General features: G+C 38.1%; 1 protein-coding gene across 3 annotated transcripts in view; it reads right to left on the bottom strand.

Moving 5' to 3' along the window:
• Positions 1–5,273: 5,273 nt before the first annotated feature.
• SLC35F5 (solute carrier family 35 member F5) overlaps positions 5,274–24,010 on the bottom strand; it is a 30,280-nt gene continuing 11,543 nt past the window's right edge. For all 3 annotated transcript variants that reach the window (XM_033163743.1, XM_033163759.1, XM_033163749.1), the window contains 12 exons: positions 22,821–22,883; positions 21,107–21,188; positions 19,404–19,594; positions 17,679–17,760; positions 16,039–16,126; positions 15,268–15,332; positions 14,355–14,459; positions 13,585–13,744; positions 11,373–11,463; positions 8,573–8,727; positions 7,690–7,781; positions 5,274–6,057 (listed from right to left, as the gene is read on the bottom strand). In XM_033163743.1, the coding sequence (XP_033019634.1) occupies positions 7,697–7,781; positions 8,573–8,727; positions 11,373–11,463; positions 13,585–13,744; positions 14,355–14,459; positions 15,268–15,332; positions 16,039–16,126; positions 17,679–17,760; positions 19,404–19,594; positions 21,107–21,188; positions 22,821–22,883 (1,167 nt within the window). In that variant the 3' untranslated portion in view covers positions 5,274–6,057; positions 7,690–7,696. The remainder of the gene's footprint in view (positions 6,058–7,689; positions 7,782–8,572; positions 8,728–11,372; positions 11,464–13,584; positions 13,745–14,354; positions 14,460–15,267; positions 15,333–16,038; positions 16,127–17,678; positions 17,761–19,403; positions 19,595–21,106; positions 21,189–22,820; positions 22,884–24,010) is intronic.

The raw sequence follows: 24,010 nt of genomic DNA, 5'->3' as shown, positions 1-24,010 counted from the left end.
GTCTGCGCTCCTCCCAGCAGACATTCCTCCTCTGGTCACTGCTGGGGATACACGACATGACTGCAGTCGTCTGCAAGGGATTTCCACATTGGCGGGGCTGATGTTGCCAGCCTTTACGTTTCGTTTTCAGACATCTTTATAAGAACTGAGGGGAGAGAGACTTTCTGCAGGCAATGGCTTTTCCACCTGTCTTGCTCCACCCTCCAGCCCTGAGAGCCTATCCCAGACCATGACTATGAGAACAGCAGAAGCAGCTCAGAAGGGAGGATTTCAGGGATATTTTTTAAAAATAATTTTATAGGTTGTGTGTCCTTGTTTCGCAATGTGACCCTTTTACATGGTTTTGTATGTTTTGTGGTATTTTAAGCATTGTGATTTGCTGTTATTTTTATTGATTATAGATTTTGTTCAGTCGTGTCCAACTCTTCGTGACCCCATGGACCAGAGCACGCCAGGCACCCCTATCCTCCACTGTCTCCCGCAGTTTGGCCAATGATTATAGATTAGTAATTCTTTATTCTAACTGATAAGTGTAAACCATTTAATTATTATTTGCTGACACTTAATTTTACTGTTTACTATTGGATTCTAATGGATTATTGAATATTGCTTTGTTTGATATAGGTTGTTTGTTTTAAAGTTATTATGACTTTCATATTGGATCAGATCATTACTTTTAATGTTTGATGTTTTATTGTTATTTTTATGTGTGTTGGAAGCCACCCCAGAGTGGCTGGGGCAACCCAGCCAGATGAGCGGGGTATAATTTATTTATTTATTTTTTTAAAGTTATTGTAATGAGTTGACTCCAAAAGAATGCAACAGGTACAGGATCTGGCCATTAAGTTGTGTGTCCTAGTTTTCAATTTTTATTTCTCAGCTCTAATGTACACATTCGGAACGTTGCTCCTATTTAGAAATGTGTTATGTATCCATCACGGTAGGCAGTGAAACGCAAGTAATTGCTCAAGTCCATAAATGTGCATGAGAACTGCTGTATAGATTTGAGATTACTCTTATTGTTCATTCTTTAAAATGTACATTGTTGAAGCCAAAAAATTTAATCTGTGCAACATTAGACTCTCTTTCTTTCTCATCTCATTATCTCTACAATTTAAAGTGTTACAGCTTTAGGTTTGCCCTGAGCAGCGGTTCATATCCCCTGAGCAGCGGTTCATAGCAACTTTCCACTGAAAAGGATTTACCAAATCTTTTCTCAACAATAAGTCTATTCACATATACCAATATGCAGACTTTAAGTGCCTAGGTAGACAAAGAAATCCACTATTCAAGGTGGTTGTGATCCGATTATGATGTACACTGCAAAACAGCATACAAACACATCACTCTCCAAAATAGGGCATTTCAAGAGGTACCACTACGTTTATTCCAGCCACATTTCCTCTGCATGAAACTCTTGAGCATAGGGGAACAGAGCTGTTTCCCCACAGATTATGGGTGTATCCAACTAAACTGTTCCGCTAGTACAATGAGTTGTAGCTGTGCAGTGGAATTTCCCCTCCCTCTCCTCTACACAGCTAAAAGTCATTGCACTTACTGTTTTCTTTAGCTCTATGCCATTTTTAAAAATGCACAAAGCTGAAGACTAGTATATGCCATTCATATTCCCTAGAAAATGCACGTGACAGATGTTCCTTCTAACTATGTTATCTTCCAAATCTCTCCGCAAACAGATATCCACCTACAGTTAAGCTTTTGCTTTTGTCTCAGGCGCTGTTACTAATGTTAATTTGCAACACCATCCAAAGTTCTGGCCTTGGGGGAAGCCAACCACCTTAATCAGAAATGCAAACCCAGAGACAGAGGCATGGTTTGTTACCAAGGTCATATTCTAGGGACCCTCTCCAGGGGTAACAAAATCATGAATAAAACAAAGCAGAAAGGAAACAAGGAAACAATATAGATGAAATGGCTGAGTAGGAAGGTTTTTCATAGGAATCACGGGAAATGAGTAAATAATCAAGGGACGGGGTTCATTATCAGATATCCAGTCAACATCAACATGTAAACACTCTGGGAATATGATCAAAGGGAGATATTAAAATATTTGTAATAAACAGACATACTCCGAACCAAATTACTGCTCTTGGGGTAGAGATAGGATAAGCACAGGTTTCAGAAGCAGCAGGGTCATTTGTTCATTAATGCAAGGCCCCGTATCTAATTCCCAGCACCTCCAATTTGACACTGTTTACTTTTAATTTTGCATTTTGGTGTGATCTGTTTTAACCTGGGGGAGAGGCCAATATTAAATATGTACTTGAGGTGGGCTTTAATTTAAAAAGTTGGCAAATAAAAACATTTTAAGCCAATATATGACTATGCGACATTTCAGAAAGTTACTTTACTTCAGTGAACAAGCTAAATAATTAAAAAACGAGGCAACTCTGTCCCTATGTCCCACACAGAGGCACTGGGAACTAAGTTTGTCTTGAGAATATTGGATTGGATCCAGAGGCGATTTAAAAATTCCAGATACTGTGAAGATGCAAAGTGATAAATTTCTGCTCTTCCAGAGTGGCGATACAGGCGATTTATCCCCTTCACACACTTACTGCAGTTAATAAGCTGGTCCTAAACACAATATATAATAGACAGTTGCCAAGTTTATAAAGCTACATGTTGACATTAAGAATTTGTTCTAGAAGCAAGACTGTTGCCATAATTATTGTTCAGGGTGGGACTAGGCAGACACAACTGAGTGTAGAAAAATATCATTATAGTTTATTAAATGCCATATATAATATGTATGTACTGTAACTCATACATTTTAAAACCTTAAAATCACTGTTGACAGTTTTCAGAGATTTCACTTTATAATGTACTCCCAACTGCTAAAATAATAGTAAGAAAAACAATCCAAACGGTTAATAGTTTTGCTCACACACTAGCTTTTCTGAGCACATTTAAACAAACAATGTAATGAGAGGATGCTAGGCCCAGAGAGAATAAACCACATGTCTATCACCTAGTGGTATTGCTGGGTATACAGGAAATGTTGAAATAAAGTGTGCATTATAAATATATTTATCATATCTTCACAATGTTTTTTATTATTATTATTTAAAAAACACTCTTCTATCAAGGTATTTTAAAGACAGATTATGTAAGGTAAAGGTTAGGATGGCTTCCTGCTAATTGTTGCAGGTAAATACTGGGGTTGTTTTTTTGCCATGAATGTAGAAATGGTACTTGCCTCCCTGCCATAAACATTGCAACTCACATATCTGAAAGCAGAATTGGTCACAGGAGGCACATTACTGTATAATCCACCAAATTACTGCTCCAGTGGCTATAAAAACATAATTTAGTGGCCAACTTTTACTAACCAAGCTTGACTGACACTCTCAAAGAGTAGAACATTAATGAAGCAAATCATTATTGTTGCTTACTTTCTCCACTGCCTGATGCACTAATAGTTTGTTTTTCCATTTCCAGACAGGCTTAAGGCCATAATCTCTCGCCTTCCTAAAGCAATGTAATCTTATTGGAGATAAGTCTTGCTCCTGCCAACGATCTAAACTTTAGGCAAGGTCAAGTCACAAATCAATTCAAGTTGGCGGTCAAGAAATCAAATGGACACAAAACAGCTTACAATCCTCTCAATAGTTGACAGTGACTGAGAGCAACCTACTGTGCAGGTATGGAAGGTTATACATGATCTATGGTTGCCAGCCATAAGTAGGAATACATACCGATTCTGAAAAAAAATAGTTTACTTAACTAAGTGGACGAAATATTTAGTGAAAGTGCTTCCTTAATTGACACAATTTTGTTTGTTCTCATCTTATTTGTATGGGCACTACTAGCCTTGACTATTTCTCTCCTAAAAATGTTGGCCTAAGTTCCCAATGAGCAGAACTCTGTTCAGGGGATGCTCCTGCCCACTGAAGGAGAGCGCAATTTTTTAAATGAATTCCTCCTTCAAATTTACATTTGATGGTAGGAAGATCATCCAGACCAGCATGTGACCTGGCACTGGGGCCTACGAAGGAACTGCAAAAACCAGCTCCTCCCTTCCACTAGCAAGCAGTCCCTTCCTTTTGCGGAAGGGCAACTCAGGATCCAAGCTACATTCTACTGTATTCTAAGAGTGGAATGTACAAGTTCACAATGCCATTGAGAGTAGAGGTATATGGAGGATTTGAACCACAACTTGTATTTTAGAGCATGTAGTTTTAGTGTAATACATGATAAGGCTCATAGATACTATCTGTACTTCAAAGTTTAGAAACTAGGAAGTGAGTATCCAACAAAGGCATTAAATAGACACCTTTGAAATTAATGTGGTGTGTGTGTGCATGTGTGTGTGTGTGTTTTTAAAACAGCCAATAGTCTTAAATTAATAAATGAAACCCATTGTTTAATTATTCTGAAAATATTTACTGGGTTGCACAGTACTGTTGTAGCACTATCAGTTTACATATGCAGTGCATCTTCCAGGTGTTCACTCAGAAGCAATTCCCCTTGTAGTCAATGGGGCTAACTTCCAAGTAAGTGTCTACAGGATTGCAATGTAAAGGTGGGATCCAGAGATGCCCTTCTGCAAGTGGAAGTCCTCCTTGATGAGTTGAATAGCCTTTTCCTGACTTAGTGCAAGATCCTTGCGCAAGAACTGAAATCCAGATAAGCTTCCATCTCAAGTTCACACAATGCCTTCAGCTGGCTGTAGCACAATAGTTGATGGAACAGCACCAATAACAGAATTTCTGCTAGCAAATTTCTAGATCAAAGTCTTTCCCCACCATTTGAGCCCTCTGCCTTTTGTCTTACTGAAAACTGATAACTTATATGCAATCTTCACATGTATTAGAATTCTCTGTAAACCAGAACCTATTCCACATAGTGTAGAATGAATTTAACTTGTTAAAAAAAATGCACCACTGCAACATATTACTTCCATGCAGCCAGGGGACCTTTGTCTGAGGAGGAAAGCCTTGCATTGCAAGCTCCAAATTACATACATGTGTTATTCTCTAGTCCACAATTACATGTGACAGGCATTCTACGATCAATCCTTTTGGTTTTTAAAAACGAGATCCTGTGTTTTTTCCTCCTCAGATGGGAAAGCAGCTTTGGGAACAAAGAGGGAGGGAGGAAAATAAGCACCTCCTTTTTCTTGGTCACAGACAGGTACATCCATAACGCTAGTCCTGATAGGGAAAAATATATTGACTTCAATGAGAAATTGTGTACAAAAGTTTAGAAACTTTTTTTCCTTCTCCATCATTGAATTCAGAGCACTCTATTGCTTTCAGCTTCTATATTTGGTTTGATACATTTTACAACTTTCGTTGAAACAACAGGAATTGAATTCTTTAGAAGATTCTTTAGATCAGTTTCTGTAGTTCATTTTTATACGGATTCTGAAGTTAAGTTATACTTTTACATTAAGAGTTCTTCAAAAATTTGAATTAGGACACAGATATTTAAAACACAAGGCACCCAAACTCTTTCAAGGTCTTTCATATAGATAAGATGGCATATTATATAGTATTGAGTAGCCATAATAGCTCTGAAATAATGAAGTTATTCAATAAATTAAATAATTTTCTGCTCTTTTGTTATTATTCAAGTAGAGCTTAAGCATCATACAGGGTAATAAGTACCTATTACAGGTAACTGTCGTATTTTACTTTTACATTTGAAAGTTTATACAAAATTATGATTCACAGAGACTTTTTACAGAATTTGAAAAGTATTTGTAAAAATGTCATCCAGCACTTAAGAAAATATGAAAGCTTAAAAACAAAAACAAAAAAACACTAGATCAGCATTCACTTCATTGATTGTATCAAGTAATTTCACCAACTGAGTTCTATAAGGCGGGTTGGTTTCTTAGAAGGACTGGGATTTCTTGTAGTAAAGTAGCTCTTTAATAAAACCGATTCAAGATTGGAACTGAGAAAGTGAGAGTGTATTTTTAAGTTTCAAAAGAACTGAAACAATTAAAGATTCAGAAGAGGCACTGAAACATAATTCCATAAGGACTTTCCAGGAGATTGTCTCTTCGCTGAGTTATCTTTCCATCTTGCACTATTGAAGAAATGGGGAAAGTATTATTAGTTTATTACATACAACATTCTGCATTTATCTGACTGGACTTTATAACCTACATTAACTAATCATGCTGCTATAGATTAAATAAACCTAAGGATCTGACTACATAGCTGCCTGTTCAGCGTTTTAGTACATAAAGGAAGAAGTGGATGGATTATTGGGAAATAAGGGTATTTTAAATTACATTCATGCACTTACACATATCTGGCAGTGTCATTATGAAGTACCTGTGATTATTAAGTCTTTTTTCATGGTTATCAAATTATTAAATCACATACATAATTTTGTTTCCATGTTTTCATGATTTTTGTATGCTTTTTAGACAGCACACCACTTAATAAGAGATTTTTAAAATATTAAATGATAAACATTTTTATACTAAATAAAACAAACAAACAATGTAACATTAGAAACTTTACAAGTTAAACCACTATTAAAACTGATGCTCACAGATTCTCTGAAGTTGTGCTGCTGCAATTTTTGTCATCAATTGGCACACACAACCGGCTCTATAACACCTGTGTTTATTATTAACATTCCTGTCAGGGTACACCACGGTGTTGCTCATGAGTAACGACAGAGTCCGCTTACACTAAAGATTACTTTATTGTGCATAGCTATTTACAGTGCAGAGCTAGCTAAAAACATGACTGCTCAGTCACTTGCAGAATCCGGAAGTGCCCCTCTCCTGTTTCCCGCCCAGCACCAAAGCCTCGGCACCCTGAAACGACGTCTTCTGTGTCCCCTGACCCCCCGATGCTGCGCTGGCGCCGGAAGCTGCAACTCCCCCTCTGATTGCCTCAGGCTGGCGTTGCTGGATCTCTGCCCAGTATCCCTGACTCTCGACTCCTCCTCCTCTTCCGCAGGAGAGAGCTCTGGCGATGGGCTTTGAGAGGAGTCAGATGACAGCAGTGGCTGGGGCTCCCTGTACCTGAGCAAGACCTCCTCTCGAGGTTCCCTACCCTGATCCTCCCCACTAGCAGGATCACCTTCCCCTCTCTCCCAGCGAGGAGTACTCCCGCCTGGGCTCTCCTCATGAGTAGGACCTCCCCCCGGGCTCTCCTCGTGAGGAGAAGGCAAATCCCTGACAATTCCAAAAGTAAGGAGATGGGAATTGTTTCAGGTTGGTAACGTAATACGTTCTTTTTTATAACGGCGTTGGATCTCAGTGTCCGGGCTGAACGATGGGGGTGGAGACGCTCCTTCAGGTATACAGGACCGAGGCCGTTTAAAGCCCTAAACGGCCTCAGTCCTGTATACCTGAAGGAGCGTCTCCACTCCCATCGTTCAGCCCGGAGAGATCCAATGCTGAGGGCCTTCTCACTGCGAGAAGCAAAGCTACAGGGAACCAGGCAGAGGACCTTCTTGGTAGTGGCACCCGTCCTGTAGAATGCCCTCCCATCAGAGGTCAAAGAGATAAGCAACTACTTGACATTCAGAAAATACCTGAAGGCAGCCCTGTTTAGGGAAGTTTTTAATCTGTGACATTTTAATGTATTTTAATATTTGTTGAAAGCCGCCCAGAGTGGCTTGGGGGACCTAGCCAGATGGGCGGGGTACAAACAACAACTTAGATGCAACCCACATCTTTTTTATAATTGTGCATACCTGTTGTCTAAGAACAGCCATTTTCTCCATCTTCTTGCGAAACACTGTGCATGGCAATGAGACTTTCACATTGCTCACTTTCGTCAGATGTTCTATAAAACAATACAGATTGTGAAATTTGTATTTATACGCAGCATTATGAAAAGCAGACAGGCACATCTATAATGCTAGTCCTGATAGGGAAAATATCTTGACTTTGATGAGAAATTGTCATGCACAGCATTTTGTTTAGAACCCTTTTACATTCTTCACTCCAAGTTTGTTGGCTCTAAAACTAAATTGATAACTAAAACATGTACTAAGGAAAAGTATGTTTATAAAAAAGAACAGCTTAATTATCAGATCATTTTGATAGTTGTTTATTTGTCAGGGGTTACTTTGTAAAAATTATAAATGATTTGCCCTTTTTTATATACATAGTTTTCCTCAATGTCCTTACTAAGTTTTATGTTAATAATTATTTGTGCCTGGATTATCTGTAAAATGAGCAATACAAAGAATGTTAGTGGAATAATGTCTTCCCAAACTAGAATACTGTTGAGAAAAGTATGCTGTAATAAGAAATTCATAATTTAAGAATTTAGAACAATGTCCAATGAGAACATATATTTCATGAAACCAGATCATGCAAACTAATCAAAGTTGTGTAGATGAAGTTTCATGCCCCTTTCATAGCAGTGTAGAAGGGGGAATTTCAACTCATGCAAGATACATATTTATATTCTCTGTACTGTAGAACTATTAAAAGTGCAGATGCCCTAACCGCCTTTTCACACACACACACCCCAGCAAAAGTGGCAAAACAAAGGAATAATAAAGATATGCATCAAAAGAAGTCCACATAGGAATGGAAAGAGATAAAGCTGTAAAGAAATGATCCCACCTCTGAATACGGTGTTTTCTGCAAATGAATACGAAAACTCTTCTAATTCCCACCATCACTGGATCCCAGTTGTTGTAGTGACATAAGAGAGTTGCAATGAAAAACGAAAAGAATACAGGGATTGCCCCGGCAAAAAATAACCAAGAAAACTGGACCTGAAATTAGAACAAGGATAGCATTTTGCTTTTAAAATATCAATTTGCTATTCCACCAATAGTAAAAGTGGAGTAAAGGAAGAAGGTATTTGGTCATTACAGAAATCTTGGAAAACATTTTCCTAGATGGAGTAGATCTGTTTAAGGTTTTAAAACACAGTAATAGGAATATCCATCTCATATTGGCACTTTATTTGGAACAGTTGCCAATATTATCACATACACTATTTATATGCAAGTAAATTAAGTTACCCGGTTTACAAAATCAGAAGCCCAAGTGTTGCAACCAACTAATTTTTACTCATATTTGATTAAAAGTTGGACACATCAATTTTTTAAAAAAATATTGGTTGCATCCCAAAAGGTTGAAAGGCTGTTCCACACAACCAGTTTTCTTCCTTCTCCTCTAGAGCCCTCCAAATGTCTCAACTGAGGGACATGGGTCCCGTTTCAACAGCTTGGGTTGTGTCATAGGGAGCTGCAGCTGGACCAGGAACTGCCCCCAAATCAGCCATGAGAAGATTGGAAGCTTTTGCTTCCAGTTTTGATTAACCAAAGTTAAACTTCAGTTAATTTCAACTACGGTTGTTGAAGCAAGCCAGCTTCATAGCCCGTTCCAAACTCCTCTCCTTGCTGAAGAAAGAGTGTGTGCAAGCCTTAAGCTTGCTGCAGCTCATTCCTGGAACAATAAACTGCATTTCATTAATATGTCCAAACACAGCCACTGTGAAGAAGAAAGAGTTCTGTGCCAGTTTTCCACTCAGGCACCCATCTTTCTTTGTTGCTGCTTCCTTCTGGTTAGGTACATCGTGCAATGCCAAGACTTTGCTACTGCCACCTAGTTCCACATAGCCATAAGTGGAAAAACCTGTTTTGTAGTTCATGGACCTTAAAGCCATTGGGTAGGGGAAAAGGTAAAAAACAAAGGAAGAAACATTGTATACTAGGGATCAGAAGCATTTCAGCATTGGATTCAGCAGAAAGAAGTGTGAATTATTTAATTTGTGGGTCTGAATTGTGCAAGTTATTTGGACATCAATCCAAAGCCATTGTTAGCAGCTAAGACTAGTAGCTGCATCAAATGCTAATCTCACGCTATATTGGAAATGTCTCACTTTAGAATGAAAGTGTCACAACGAGGGCAAATTCTACCAGCATTAAAAATGAATATGAAAACGAGACAACACTTCCACTGTGACAGGCTAAAATACAACCTGCCATATGCTTCATTCATCAAGTAATTTAGGTATTTCTCATGCAATCTACTTAAACAGTTTTCCTGCTGCGTCCCTGACATACTGATAGAGTATTTTCATTTGTCAAAATACCCATGTTCCTATAGGATCTCTGCACCTCTACTTGAAAAGCAACAACAACTACCTGAATTCAATAAAATCCTTCCTGCTGTAGAATTAAACCCGAACTGTATCTAAAAGTAATCTTATTTCTGACAGCTGGTAACTTAACTCAACTTATTGTTCATGGACAAATAACCGTAACTACTATAGCACCATTTCTTATTCTGTTCAGCAATGAAGGATAAAGTCAAAGCATGTTTCCAGCAAGGCTTTCAATGGCAACTTACAAGAGCAAGCATGTCTAAATCCTCTGCAATAACATGATAGTTTGACTGTGATGGAGACATGCTGCAATGGGGACATAACAGTCCTCTATTTACTCCCATTTAAAGAACCCATAATTCACTTTTAACGCCTGTTGTTCTAACTAGAACCACCAACATTCTTGGGTTTTCTATGAAAAGTCAAACCTTTGAAGACCTCTGAGCAGGCATAGGCAAACCTAGCCCTTCAGATGTTTTGGGACTACAACTCCCATCATCCCTGACCACTGGTCCTGTTAGCTAAGAATGATGGCAGTTGTAGTCCCAAAACATCTGGAGGGCTGAGTTTGCCTATGCCTGCCTTTGAGGCTTCTAAACCCATACAAAATTATACAACCCTTCTAACCGCCTAATCAGGATCTAATTCCTATAATACAGAATTCTAGCAAGTTAGGAAACGTCTTTAATTTGTAGAAGGTATATAAAGACTCAAGAGCTTAATCACTGGTTCAGTGACCATGCAGGTTCCATGCCCTTGTGCACAGAGGCTGAGAAAGAGACAATAGAGCTCCATTTCCCCGCTCTGCAAACACAGGCACCAGGAAACCTGGAAAATGGGTGGCCCATGTGTGCCTCCCGCATTCTCATGCAGCCCTTGTTCCATCAAGAAATATGAGCTTGAAGGACAATGGGAGGTATGCACAGACATCTCATGTCCTGGATTGCCCTGGTGGCACTTCTATGTGTCAAGATAGGTGGGGAAGGAAGGAACAGGCCTCTGTTATGCCCTATGTGATCAGTGAGCCTGCAAGGATCGTGCCCATTACATTTCCCCACCCCTCCATTTTCCAAAAAAGCCACCCAGTTATTTCACCTTATAAAAAGAGAAGGATGCATTTAAGGAAGTGAACATTAAATGATATTGCTGGAAAAGCAAAAGCAGTTGCCTGCAATTAAGTACAACTTATTTCTCCCTACCATAGCTATTTTAATTCTCCCTAGTCATGTGACATTGCTAAGAGTCCTAATCAGGGCAGTTCTTACAATCGTCATCAATAATAATAAAAAGAATAAAATACATTACCTTTTGCATGCACATATCGGCTATTATGGACAGAGGTATTGTAAGGCTCAGAGCAAGTGTGCCTATCAGTGATGAGGTAAGAAAACAGCCCCTAAGAAAATGTTAAAATATAAAACACTTGAGTTTAAAAACTAAACAGGGGAAGTGTAGAAGCAAGTTTCATTGTTGTATACACCATGGATAAGCATAATTTGTGGACTTGTTGTGGCCTGCTAAACACATTTCTGAAAGCCAAAGCACTTGGAAAACGGATAATAATACAAAGAAACTCTAAATATAAATATTTCTAACATTACTTAGCTGAGGAGACAAAACTGAGAACACAAACTGCACCAAGATCAGAAGACAAATAGAGAAAGACCAGCTCAATAATTTCACACATATCCTACATGGTTTTCAAATTTAACTAGCAAATTCCAGGTTTTTACCTTTGAAATCATCTATTTTTTAAAAATAAATAAATATCATAATTCCCAGCTGTGGCCCGACTCAAGTAGTGTTAACATGTACGGTATAATGTATTTCCAATCCAACACTAATCCTACAGGAAAGAAAGTATTTCACTGGACTGCCCATCACAGTTCACTCAATGATTACAGAATCAAGTGAGGACTCACACATCTTTATGAGTCATCATCAATTAACTAATGGATCTCACTACTATTTACCTGCATTATCTGTTGTCAATACAAACCAAATCACTATAGACAGTCCACACACTTGACTTTTCATTATCAAGTGATTCATCAAGTAGTGAGAGACTAACACTGTAATTCTAAGTGTGTCTATTTGAAAGTAAGCCCTACCAAGGACAAGGAAAATGGGTATAGGTTTGCAGGCTAAGTGAACATGGATACTGAGACCTTGATCCTCCAAACTGGACACTCGCAATTTGATTCAAAGGAAACTATTTTAGGTAATCAAAAAACCATTGTACTGTTCAGCCCCTTGATACCTTACTCAGGGTTGATGATCACACAAAAATTATGCAACAGTGTCTACATACAACAGATAAGATTCAAAGCTGCACATGAACACAGAGCACCTACATATTTCCTTCTGACTCATTTCTCCATGAAGCTCTTCTTCTCTCCCTTTACTACCACCTAGAACCTTTTCCCAGCCAAGAACTGAGATTCCTTAGCAATGAGACTGGGCAGGGGAATGAGAACTGAACTGCATATGCTGCCGCCACAGCACTGACATGTACCCGGTTTAATTCACAGTACTTTTGCAGACTCAGATGGCTTCTTAAAGAGAGAAAGAATGCACATTTCACAGCGTTGTGCTGGAAGCCTCCCAACTGGCTGTTGGGGAACTCTGGCAATAGCCTGGGGGGGTCAATGGTCACTTGCTCTGGACAAGCAGAGCAAGTGGTGTGGCCACCCTGAGTAGCCAACCCCAATACATCCATATACCAACCTGATTTGCACATAACAAGTGGCCCTTCAGGTGTTGCCATACTACAGTTCCTATTGTCCTTCCCCATGCTGTCTGAGTTGATGGGATGTGGAGTCCAATAACAACTTAAGGGCCACAGGCTTCCCACTACTGCACTAAGCAAAAAACAACAAACCCCGCCCCCAAACCCTGCCTTAATAAGCTAATGTATACACTAGCAGAGTGCCCCTGCCTTTGCTACTCTGGTTGAATGAGAAAGAAAGAAAGAAAGAAAGAAAGAAAGAAAGAAGGAAAGAGAGAGGGGATTTAGCTCTTAAGCATAGCCTTGCATGACTTGTAAGCTGAGTCCTAAAGTGGCTGCAAACAAGCAGGGATTCATACATCACCTTTAAACTCTGGTTCAAAGCTAGTGCCTAACCTTGATTTGTTTGTAACACCTTAGCCATAGTTCCCAAATTGCACGTCATGGGAAGCTACATTTAAGAATCAAATAATATTTGTTTGCTTTGCAACTCATGTGAAAGGGGGAGGGGAGGCCGGTAGATGCAGCTCATGCCTATCATGGCTTATTGAGCCAGAAATTTCAGCGCTGCATTACATACATAGTCTTTCTTCTACTTAATGAAATTTAATGCTTCTTGGTGATGACAAAATATATCTGCGTTGATAACTTTTAACACAATATTTTGCAATAACCAGTGCCCTGTAAAAAATAGTCCTAGCTCTTTCGGTAAAATGCAGCCTCGTTTGTTGACTCCTTAATAGCTACCTGATATTGATATAAAACAATGAATCAGAGCTAGGCACATACCACAGCCAGAGAAATTCAGACAGGACGGTTCCAACAAGGCCATTGATGACAATGCACATAAGGACTAATTTACTGGGAAATTCAAAGTTCTCAAATCCAGTATAATGGAGTAAAAAGAAACCTGGCCAAAGCAGCAGCAAATTAAACAAACCAACAAAACCTGCAAAAACCCAGAATAATAAAGTGTTAGTAACAAAGCCAAAATAATTAACCGTATCTCTACAGTAGTGAACTTCTCTTGAACTTCACTACTTCTCTAGTATATATGTATGTTAGACTCTTTACAGGATTCATTTGGTAGATAATCGTCACGTCAAATTAACAGGATTAATTTTTTAAAAAATTAATAAGTAGTATTTCTAGGATAGTCCTCTAACCTGGAATTAGATTATTTATTAAAATAGGTATACCCTCACTGTTTGATTAAAGCACATCACTAGCAGTGTGTGCTAGAACAAGAGGAGATATTTATGGGTAGGGTATCCTTTCTACTATGGGCAGAAAAGACACCCCAAGACTGTACCTGGTCTAGAGGAGCTGTATAAGCATTTCATGTAAATTCACACAATTCAATATCCTATCCACATTTGCCCTTAAGGTTTCTTAAAGGAAAAGGCAGTGATAATTCTGCCCTCTTCCGGGTCCATCAGCGATCACGCATCAAGTGGATGTGCCTAAAATGGTCGCTGCCTGTACATTTTTATAAAACTGGATCCTAGTGAGCAAGACTTGCTAACAGAAAATAGTATTGTTTCAAGTTCTGTTCTTACCAAAAAACATTGGTATATCAAGTTTGTCTTCTCTGTCTACTTTTCGTTTTATCATGACTATGTAGATTGCATAAAGCATAGCTCCCACAAGAGACCACAAGGACCCTGTAGATTGGGGGTGGAGAGGAGAAAGCCACACAACTTGTGTTAAAATAAAACTATTACCGTAATTGCTATACAGTCATACCTCATGTTGCGTAAGCTCCATGTTGCGTACGTTCGGGATACGCACTCCCGCACCCCGGAAGTGTTTTCTGGAGCATGTGCAACCGCCGGGTGCACAGAACGCTTCTGCGCAGTTCACGCATGCGCAGAAGCGCTCAAATTGTGCGACTTCCGGTTTTTCGTTTTTTTAAAAAACGTGCGTTCGAGTTACGCCCGCCCGCGTTACGCACAGTATCCCGGAACAGATGGCGTGCGTAACCCGGGGTTCCACTGTACTACATACTGAATTTCTTGCAAGTTGACATGCTGTTAAGATGTTTCATTTATACTCAAACAAACAAACCATATGAAGCAAAAAGGGAAAGCACTGCAAAACATAAAAGGGTGACAGCCTAATCTAATCCTGAGCAGAATGGATCTTCTCTACTTCCGACTGCAGTTCCCTATGTGGCCCTACACCATCTGTTCTAGAGCGCTCCCCAAAATAATTTAGAATAGAGGGGATGCAAAGGAATAAAGTTGAGAGGAGGAGAATTCCCATTCCATTCACAGAAATTCCCTTGGAGGACAGTGGATATCTAAAGTATTTTATAAAGAAAGTGCTTCTTCTTTTTCTACAACTGCAATCCACACATGATATTACTATAAAAAATTATTGTATTTTCTTGTAGTTCCCGTCTCAAGAATGTACAGTAATGCCTACTCAGATATTTCAACAAACAGTAATCAGATTTTTAGGGAAATGTACCTATTGTATCTCTTCCAGCAGATTTCTCAGACCCAGACAGATTCACAAGGACAACGCCTCCAATGCTATTTGAGAAATAAAGTATTATAGTTCAAGCTGAGTTTAGTAAGACATTCTGCGTGGAAATCACTTAAAAGTATTGCCTACCTATAATTATGGGCTAAGTATATTAATATTTTGTATTCCTTCTTTGCTATGTCACTCAGAAGTATATAAACTAGGATTAACAATGCTTTGAAAAGCAAAGCATCATAATGGTTCAGATAATCAACAACAAATATAATTTTATTATATTTCTTGTTTATAGAACATATACAAATATATCTGAATAATATGTGGAGAAGCCCTTAGGATGAAGTATAAGCTATTTTAATATGTGAACATTTTCATATCTAAGTACACTAGACAATCCAAATGCCCTAAGGAAAACTTAATATTTGATAATTTCACACAGTCATCTGATTTAACAAGGTCCACCTGGCCATAGTAACACAAAGCAGCTCAGGTTAGGACTCAGTGACAATTATAACTCTATGTTACATGTTGCAAAACGGGACTATGAGCAATTATTGGCAAACCAACTTCCAGAACAGGAGCAACATTTGAGCAGGTATTCTGCAAACTTATTCCCCCTACAGCTGTTCAAGATCTGCTGCATCTAAAAATAGTGACAAAACCTGCACTACTAAATCCAGCTATCTAGAAGAATGTAATAAAATTCAAGCCTGTATGAGAGAAGAAAATTGGAGATTAAAGAGTCTATATTCTTACCTTAAAATGACAGCTAACAATTTTGAAAGGGTAAACCTATCACCACTGTTACTTGGAAACACTGCAGCTAGGATTAAGGTAAATAATCCTGTGAAAAGAAAGAATTTAAGATTGGGGGGGCATTGAATACACAATACAAAGAAACACTGTAACCACTTTACCAGATGAAAACCCACTACACTGAAAAACATGTCAAAGAAAATTGATTGGGATCCAAAGTAAGTTAGTCTCACTTAGGCCCCACTGAAATAAATGTAGAAAAGTTAACCAACTGAAGTTTCATTCATTTCAGTGGAATTTAGCTGTTACTAACTTACATCCTATACCCTTTTAAAAGGTGGCTCTTTTTGGGGGAGGGGTTATTGGATTATTTTTATTTTTGATGTTATATATTGTGATTTTTATTGTGAACCGCCCTGAGACCTTGGGTATAGGGCAGTATATAAACTCAATGAATGAATGAATGAATGAATGAATGTTATTAACCATGTGTACTCAGAAGTAAGTCGTACTAAATTAAATGGGGCTTAGTTCCAGGTAAGTGAGGTTAGGACTGCAGCCCTAACTCCTTATACCCAGGAGTAAGCGCCACTAAATTAAATAGGACTAACTTCTGAGTAGACACAGTTAAGACTGCAGCGGTAGCCTGGGTCTAACACAGGCTTCCTCAACCTCAGCACTCCAGATGTTTTGAGACTACAATTCCCATAATCCCTGACCACTGGTCCTGCTAGCTAGGGATCATGGGAGTTGTAGGCCAAAAACATCTGGAGGGCCAAGGCTGAGGAATAACCAATATTCTTCTCAGAAGAGACGCAGCAAAATCAACTGACTTTAGTTACGTCTATTGATTTCAATAGGTCTAATTCTATGACTAATATTAAGTATCACAAAATACCCCCTAAATTAATAGCACATAATTTTTACTACCAAATTAAACTAAAACTGATTTTAATTTTTAAAATACAACATCACTGCTTTTAAAATAATCTAAGGAGAGCAAATATTTATATGGTATGAGTTAAACTGAAACTATCTGATTTTTTTTTAAGGAAACCACTTTGTTTTAAAGTTTTATTTAGTAAGACTTTCCCTATTAGCACAATTAATTATTTAATGTACAGATTGCATGACTACATGAGGTGGTTTCTCTAATAAGCATTTAATCCTTTCGCTCTTACTAGGTTCATGTACAATAAAGATTATTTTTATCGGGGTCCTTTGTTCATGTTGCCTTTTCATGCTGAGTCGATACTGAGTTACCAGCAGGTGGGGGACTGTTCAGAACATAACCAGAATCCCCTCCTACTCAGCATTTTTAAAATGATTCGTTGTTATCAAAATGTGCATCCCAACTTTCTAGAAAACATTCAGGGCATCTTTATTTGATCTGGGCTTGTAGAAATACAATTTGAGCGTGGGACATGGTTGGTTTTTAACAGAAAAAGACACATAAACGTCGGGGGGGGGGGAGGAGAAAGAATGAAAGAAAGAAAGTCAATTACCAGGTATAGTTTTGCAACCAAAAATATAGAATAATGTTCTTCTTAAAACATGCAATGAGTTGGATAAAGCTTGTTGAATTGTAGTTGCTAAAATTAAGTGTATCAACAGTCTTTTCAAGAAGTTTCATTTCTTACCAGACGTTGAAGACAGAATATTAACTATGGCCACTTGGGTGTCCGAAAGCGCTTCTTGATAAGAGAAGTTTGCCAAGAACCACTGGGAGATTAAACAACATATGTTAGTTTTAAAAAGTTAGAAGAAACTCACAAACCATTAAAAATAAACCCAAAAGGTTAATCAGGTCTTTGTCTATATAGTGAGAGCATGCTTGGGAGGTGGTGGTGGTGGGGATTCAATTTATATTAAGAGGAAATGAAAGGCTTAGGCAGTTAGATGAAAAAATAATTCGGGCTATTTATATACCAAGTGTGAAATCCAATGGTGTGTGCACAAGCAGGACAGACTTCCACTCATGCAATGGGAATTCACATTTCACTCCATCCTCCCAAATCTACTCCAGAGGATCCTCAATCCTCCGGAGCAGATGGAGGGCGTGGGTGGAGGAGAGGAAGCTCTGTTGCACAAGCGAAGATCTGCTCATATGATGTTGAATTCTGTCGTAATGGTTTGCAGCTGCTAAGAAAAGTAGATAAACATTCTAGAAGTAACAATGATTGTTCACATACTTTCAGACACTTAGTTGTTGCTTTGAAAACACCTTGAACATAGTGGACATAAAATGCTTGGAACTATCAAAATACCAACATATTAGTTCCAAACCTGAAAGAGAAAATTATGCTCAAAGTTCATTCGCTTCAACTGGACTTAAGTCTCATGGGACAAATTAAGCCATGGTTAAATTAAGGGCTACTAACTTTCTCAGGATTGGGGCCACTATATTTCTCTGTGGTTCTAAAGAAACATTGCATACATATCACATCACATGCTATTTGTTGAAAACAATGAAAGAAATGATTGTCCTATGACTCTCAAGTTCCTCTTTGGAAACTGATAGACATATTTCCCAACTTTACCAGATATGAAATAAGTAAGTAACAACAAATCAAGTCTGCAAATATACATCCTAATTCTAAATACTATATATAAATACTAAAATCAACTAAAATGTACATTTAATGTGTAATACACTTTGAAACTAAATGCAACACTACTTAAGATCCGAAAGGTCACATGAGTCTGTCCCACCTATCTATAATGCTAATAATTTTTAACACTGCTGTGCTAGTGGTGAAATGGAAAATACTTCAATGTCTCTTTTATCTTTAAATTCAAAACCATCATCTAGAATGTAAGATGCAGTAGATTTTTTTTATTTCATAATGTGGCTAGAGATAAAGTATTATAGCTGGAACTTTAATCTGCCTGATTGGTGGTGGCCAATTTTAATCAGTGTTGGTAAATGGAACTGAAAGTTAAAAATCACATTTTTTGAAGCTCTTTTCATTCGGGTGAATTATTGCAACAGAGAATGAAAATGTTAAAGATAGCCTTTCCTTTTAATAATGAATGACAGGTTCTGCTTATTAAATTGTAAACTCTCTCACCTGCAATAAGTCACCTGTGGTGAAGTCTTTTGTAAACAACCACAATTAAAGCCAATCAATTAATCAGTTATAAGCAATTAATTCATGAGCAGACAGCCCCCAAAGATCATCCCTTTCTCTAAATGGTATGAACAAAATATAATGACTAGCTCAACACCCAAAATGATCCATTCTATTTTTAGTCAAGCCTTCAAAAACAAAAATATAAATAACAGGGCAAAAAGAATACAAAATAACCAACTTCCCAATAATATATTTTTAGAAACAATGCTTAATAAAGAATAGGTGACATACCACAAAGCAAAAGAAAAAGCTGATTTTGGCTACTTGAGATGCGGTAAGCTTCCCTACAGCTTTTAATATTGAATCCTGTTCCTTAACTGTTGGATAAGACATACGAGACAGCTTTGCTTCCAATGCATGGCTTGATGGGAGTTGTCGAATCTCCATAATATTACTGAACCTTACACGAGGCTTTTTGGGAGCTTTAGGGGGGGAAAAGAGTGGTGCAGGTCATTATTATACGTAGCAGACTGGAACAAAAATAATAATCCTCAAGATAAGGCCAAGACTCCCAAATTGCAATTCAGAGTATGAACCCATGTTTAACTACTTGCACAGTTAGTTTTACAAGAGCAAAATGGTTTGTGTATGTCAGGAACATATACTATCCATTTGGTGCAAAAGAAGAGCTGTAATTGAAATTTGTGGCTTTAAGAGTTTCTATCAACATTAAACATATTCACTATATTTAAGGAATGGGCCAGGCTTCCTCAGTTTGGGTGCAGCTACTTTTCTTTTCAAGAAGATACCTTCCATAAACATGTTCTCAGAAGAAGGGCAAGGTTACGTATTTAATATTACAATTTTGTCTTTAAGCTAGCTTAAGTATGGCTACTACACCATCTTGTGGTAAAACCAACCAAAGGCCATTGGTTACAAAATCCTGTTAGTCTATTTCTAGGCCTATGTACTTGTTTCTTAGAGAAACTGATCTACAGCAAAGATGATTTCCCAGGCTTCAACTGAACTGTGCTGTTCAACTTTCATTCATCACATACAGATCAATGCATGTAAAAGGAACCAACATAATCTCAGGACTAAATCCACATTGCAATACACTAGAGGGCACATACAGAATCTATATTAGAACACCCTATTGTATTTTGAAGCTGCAGTAACGCCTCTGGCAGCAATTGGCTGAACCTGTCATGTCATAGGATGCTCACATTACAATGGTTTGGCCACCTTGTAATAAATACAAGATCAAACTGTGCAACAAAGAGAATGAGGCCCACCTTGCACATAATGGGCAATCATTGTGTGATGTCCAAGTGGGGAATTTGTTTTGCTCAAACAAGCTATGGATATTAACCAAGAGCAAACTTTGATTTGAGTAAAACAAACCACAACCACCAGTTCAGACATAGCGCTGTATCGGGGATTGTGGTATGTTTCTGCCATTAGCTAGGGGGGAGAAGTGAAGTGGAAGCCTTCTGTGGGTTTATGAAAAGCTATTAACTATGGCTTACCATAACATGCAGCCAATTTGTGCTAACATGCAAAGCTGTATTTGCTGTATTTGGTAAGTTTCAGTTTCCCAAAACAGTAATGAGCTATATTTTTTCAAAATTCCACTGAATTTGTGAAATCACACAAAATTTGTTAAACTTGGGATATGCTCCCTTCTCCAATGCAGTGTTCATCACTTGCTCATTTTAGCATTTGCCTTCTGCATGAAGTCCAAACATTGATGTAATTTTCAATTCTCTGACAAAAAAATTAAAAGTAAAAAAGCATCTTAACAGATTATCTCTATTTTACTACTGAGCATCTTTACCTGTTATCATATTTAGAAAATACTGTACTTCAGGCCATGTGGGCACACAGGTTTTTTGATACCACAGGAAAAGTTGCTTTCATACTTTCAAAATAACATAAACTTTTATAAGTTGATATAGAAAACTGTATTTTGACATTTTGAAGCATTTACTTACTTTTTTCAGTGTCACTGTTAGTGTTGCTACATTTTTCACTTGGCAAGTCATGAAACTTTACAGGAACGTATAATGGTTCACTCTGAAATGCAACATAATGAGTTCCCAGTTATCATAGTTATAAAAAAAAAACACCCAAATAATAACAAAAAACACTAAAAAATAAAATTTACTAACAGTGCAATCCTATGTATGTTTACTGAGTACATGCAGACATAAACTGATTTAATATATAGTACAAGATACAAATACGAAACAATGTACAAAACAGCTGGACCAACTTCAAGGTAAATGTGCACAAGTTGCTAACTTGCGATAAAACTGTTAACCAAAAACAGAAAGAAGGAAGATACAATGAGAAGAAAATGAGCTACATTTCACCATTTAAGGTAAATAAAACATCCTATTGCGTATCCTTCCTTCTTTAAATGAAATATGTGGGAGAATTTAAATACTGAATCGTCTTGTTCTGTGTATCTGAAGAAGTGTGCACAAAAGCTCATACCAATAACAAACTTAGTTGGTCTCTAAGGTGCTACTGGAAGGATTTTTTTTATTTTGTTTCGTCTTGTTCTGATATTTCCAGTAGCAGAGTACCACATTCCCTTGGATTGATGGATTAACGGCTTTAACTCTAATAGTTGTTTTTTTAAGGTAAGTTTCTTGTAGAATAAATAACTGGGTTGAAGTAAACTAGGCATAGGTCAGTGTTTTTCAACCACTGTTCTGCGGTACACTAGTGTGCCGCGAGATGTTGCCTGGTGTGCCGTGGGAAAAATTGAAAAATTCAAGAGAATTACTTTATATATAGTCAATATAGGCACAGAGTTAATTTTTTTAACTTTTTCTAATGGTGGTGTGCCTCGTGATTTTTTTCATGAAACAAGTGTGCCTTTGCCCAAAAAAGGTTGAAAAACACTGGCATAGGTAATAATATTAATGTTGGCTAGATGGATAACCACTGAATTCAGCCAAAAAACAAACAAACAAATAACAAAAATGCAAGTGCATGTATTTCAACTTTGCCTTTTTCTGCTCCTTACTGATTGTCACTAATAAGTTTCTAGGGAAGGACAGATAATATGCATAACTACGTGTTTTGAAGGCGGCCTTATGGATTCTACTGTTTTGGATATTCAGCCACAACTTAATGAGAGAGTGACTATACAACATAGGCTACAGTTACAGACAAATTAAGATAATGCCACATGGCCATAGAAATCTTCCACCTGGGCACATCCCTGCTTTTTATACCTGCTGCAGATTCTTCATATTGGAAAAAATAAGGCTGTGTGTGTGTATATTTTATCTTGCATTATATGATGGCATTTTAGGCAAACAATGCTTAACTATAACTGAAACAGAATTAAGCAAATTAGTGACTGAAGTGCTTGAACCACATGTATTTAATAATTCCATGGGCCAAGCATAACATTCCCTAGTAAGTAAGATTCATTTTTGCTCACATGCCATACACGTTTACTTACCCTAATCCAGTTCCTATTTAAAATAGCATTATTCAGAGCTCTGTGTTTATTTTCAGTACTAATTAAAAACAGACAAGACACGAATAGCTATTACTACACAGTGGGGAGGTTGGTACTGTGCAAATGGATCCGCAGAGAGGTCAGGTAAGCACCCCACTGTCGCACCCTGCTGTCTGCTACTGTTGCCACACAGAACATTACAATCACTTAAATGAGAGAGAACTTACCAAAGAACTATTTAAAGTATTGTCAGTTGTACAGGCTGCAAAATAGCCTTCAGCATCTGCAAACTAAACATTTAAAATTCAGCTGAGACAATACAATGAATGTGCAGGGTAAAAACAACATATTCCACACCGAGTTTTTTTTAAAAAAGGTAAAGGACCGCTGGACGGTTAAGTCCAGTCAAAGGTGACTATGAGTTGCGGCGCTCATCTCGCTTTCAGGCCGAGGGAGCCGGCGTTTGTCCACAGACAGCTTTCCGGGTCATGTGGCCAGCATGACTAAGCCGCTTCTGGTGCAACGGAACACCGTGATGGAAGCCAGAGCGCATGGAAACGCTGTTTACCTTCCCACCACAGTGGTACCTATTTATCTACTTGCACTGGCATGCTTTTGAACTACTAGGTTTGGCAGGAGCTGGGACCGAGCAACAGGAGGTCACACTGATGACACTGTCGTCAATAACTTCAGGTGAGATGGGACTCAGGAAGGCTAGCTCACTGGTGAAGAACAAACAGATCCATCCCCATTCTTGCCCCTTGGCTTGCTGCTAGGCTGGTTTCAAGCTGCTGCAGCTTCAAAGCCAAGTCTATTCTCTAGCCAAGAAAGGTCTAGAGAAACACATTAATTCTTCAAAACCAGTGTGATAGACGTCTCTTGATTAAATGGACTGCCAACCACCAGCTATATGATTTCCCCTCTTTTCTGGAATATGCTTAATACCAGCCAAACTTATGGTCAGTCGAAAACAAATTTTTGAAAACCATTTGATTAACCAGGAATTAGTTGGCAGCCTGAATTGACTTTAGTCCACCAACTATACAAAATAACTAGTTTTAGAAAACATTTAAGATTCCTGTTTGAACAGTTCCTCTTCAAACAGCTTAAGAACTAACTATAAGTAGTCAAACTTTCACAAGATTGCTCTGCAATCTCAGACCTCATAAGTAATATTTGGGAACCACAAACAAGAACTGAGGAAGTGGGCTTTTGAAGTCTTTGTTTACCTAAAACTTTCACACTGTACCCTTTTCTACTCTGTTCAGCAGCCCTCAAAGTGGAGGGGAAGAGGAAAACAACACAGCATCTATCGTTTTCCTGTGCTCCCAGCTTTCCTGTCCAATCCAAAATGTAAAAAACAGACCTGAGGAGGAAGGTGATTTCCCCATCTTCAAAAGCTTATGGTTAGCAAAGA

This window comes from Lacerta agilis, chromosome 1, assembly GCF_009819535.1.
Source record: "Lacerta agilis isolate rLacAgi1 chromosome 1, rLacAgi1.pri, whole genome shotgun sequence".
Taxonomy (NCBI): Eukaryota; Metazoa; Chordata; class Lepidosauria; order Squamata; family Lacertidae; genus Lacerta; species Lacerta agilis.
The sequence above is the reverse complement of the archived record's forward strand: the minus strand, read 5'-3'. Positions and strand labels throughout refer to the sequence as shown.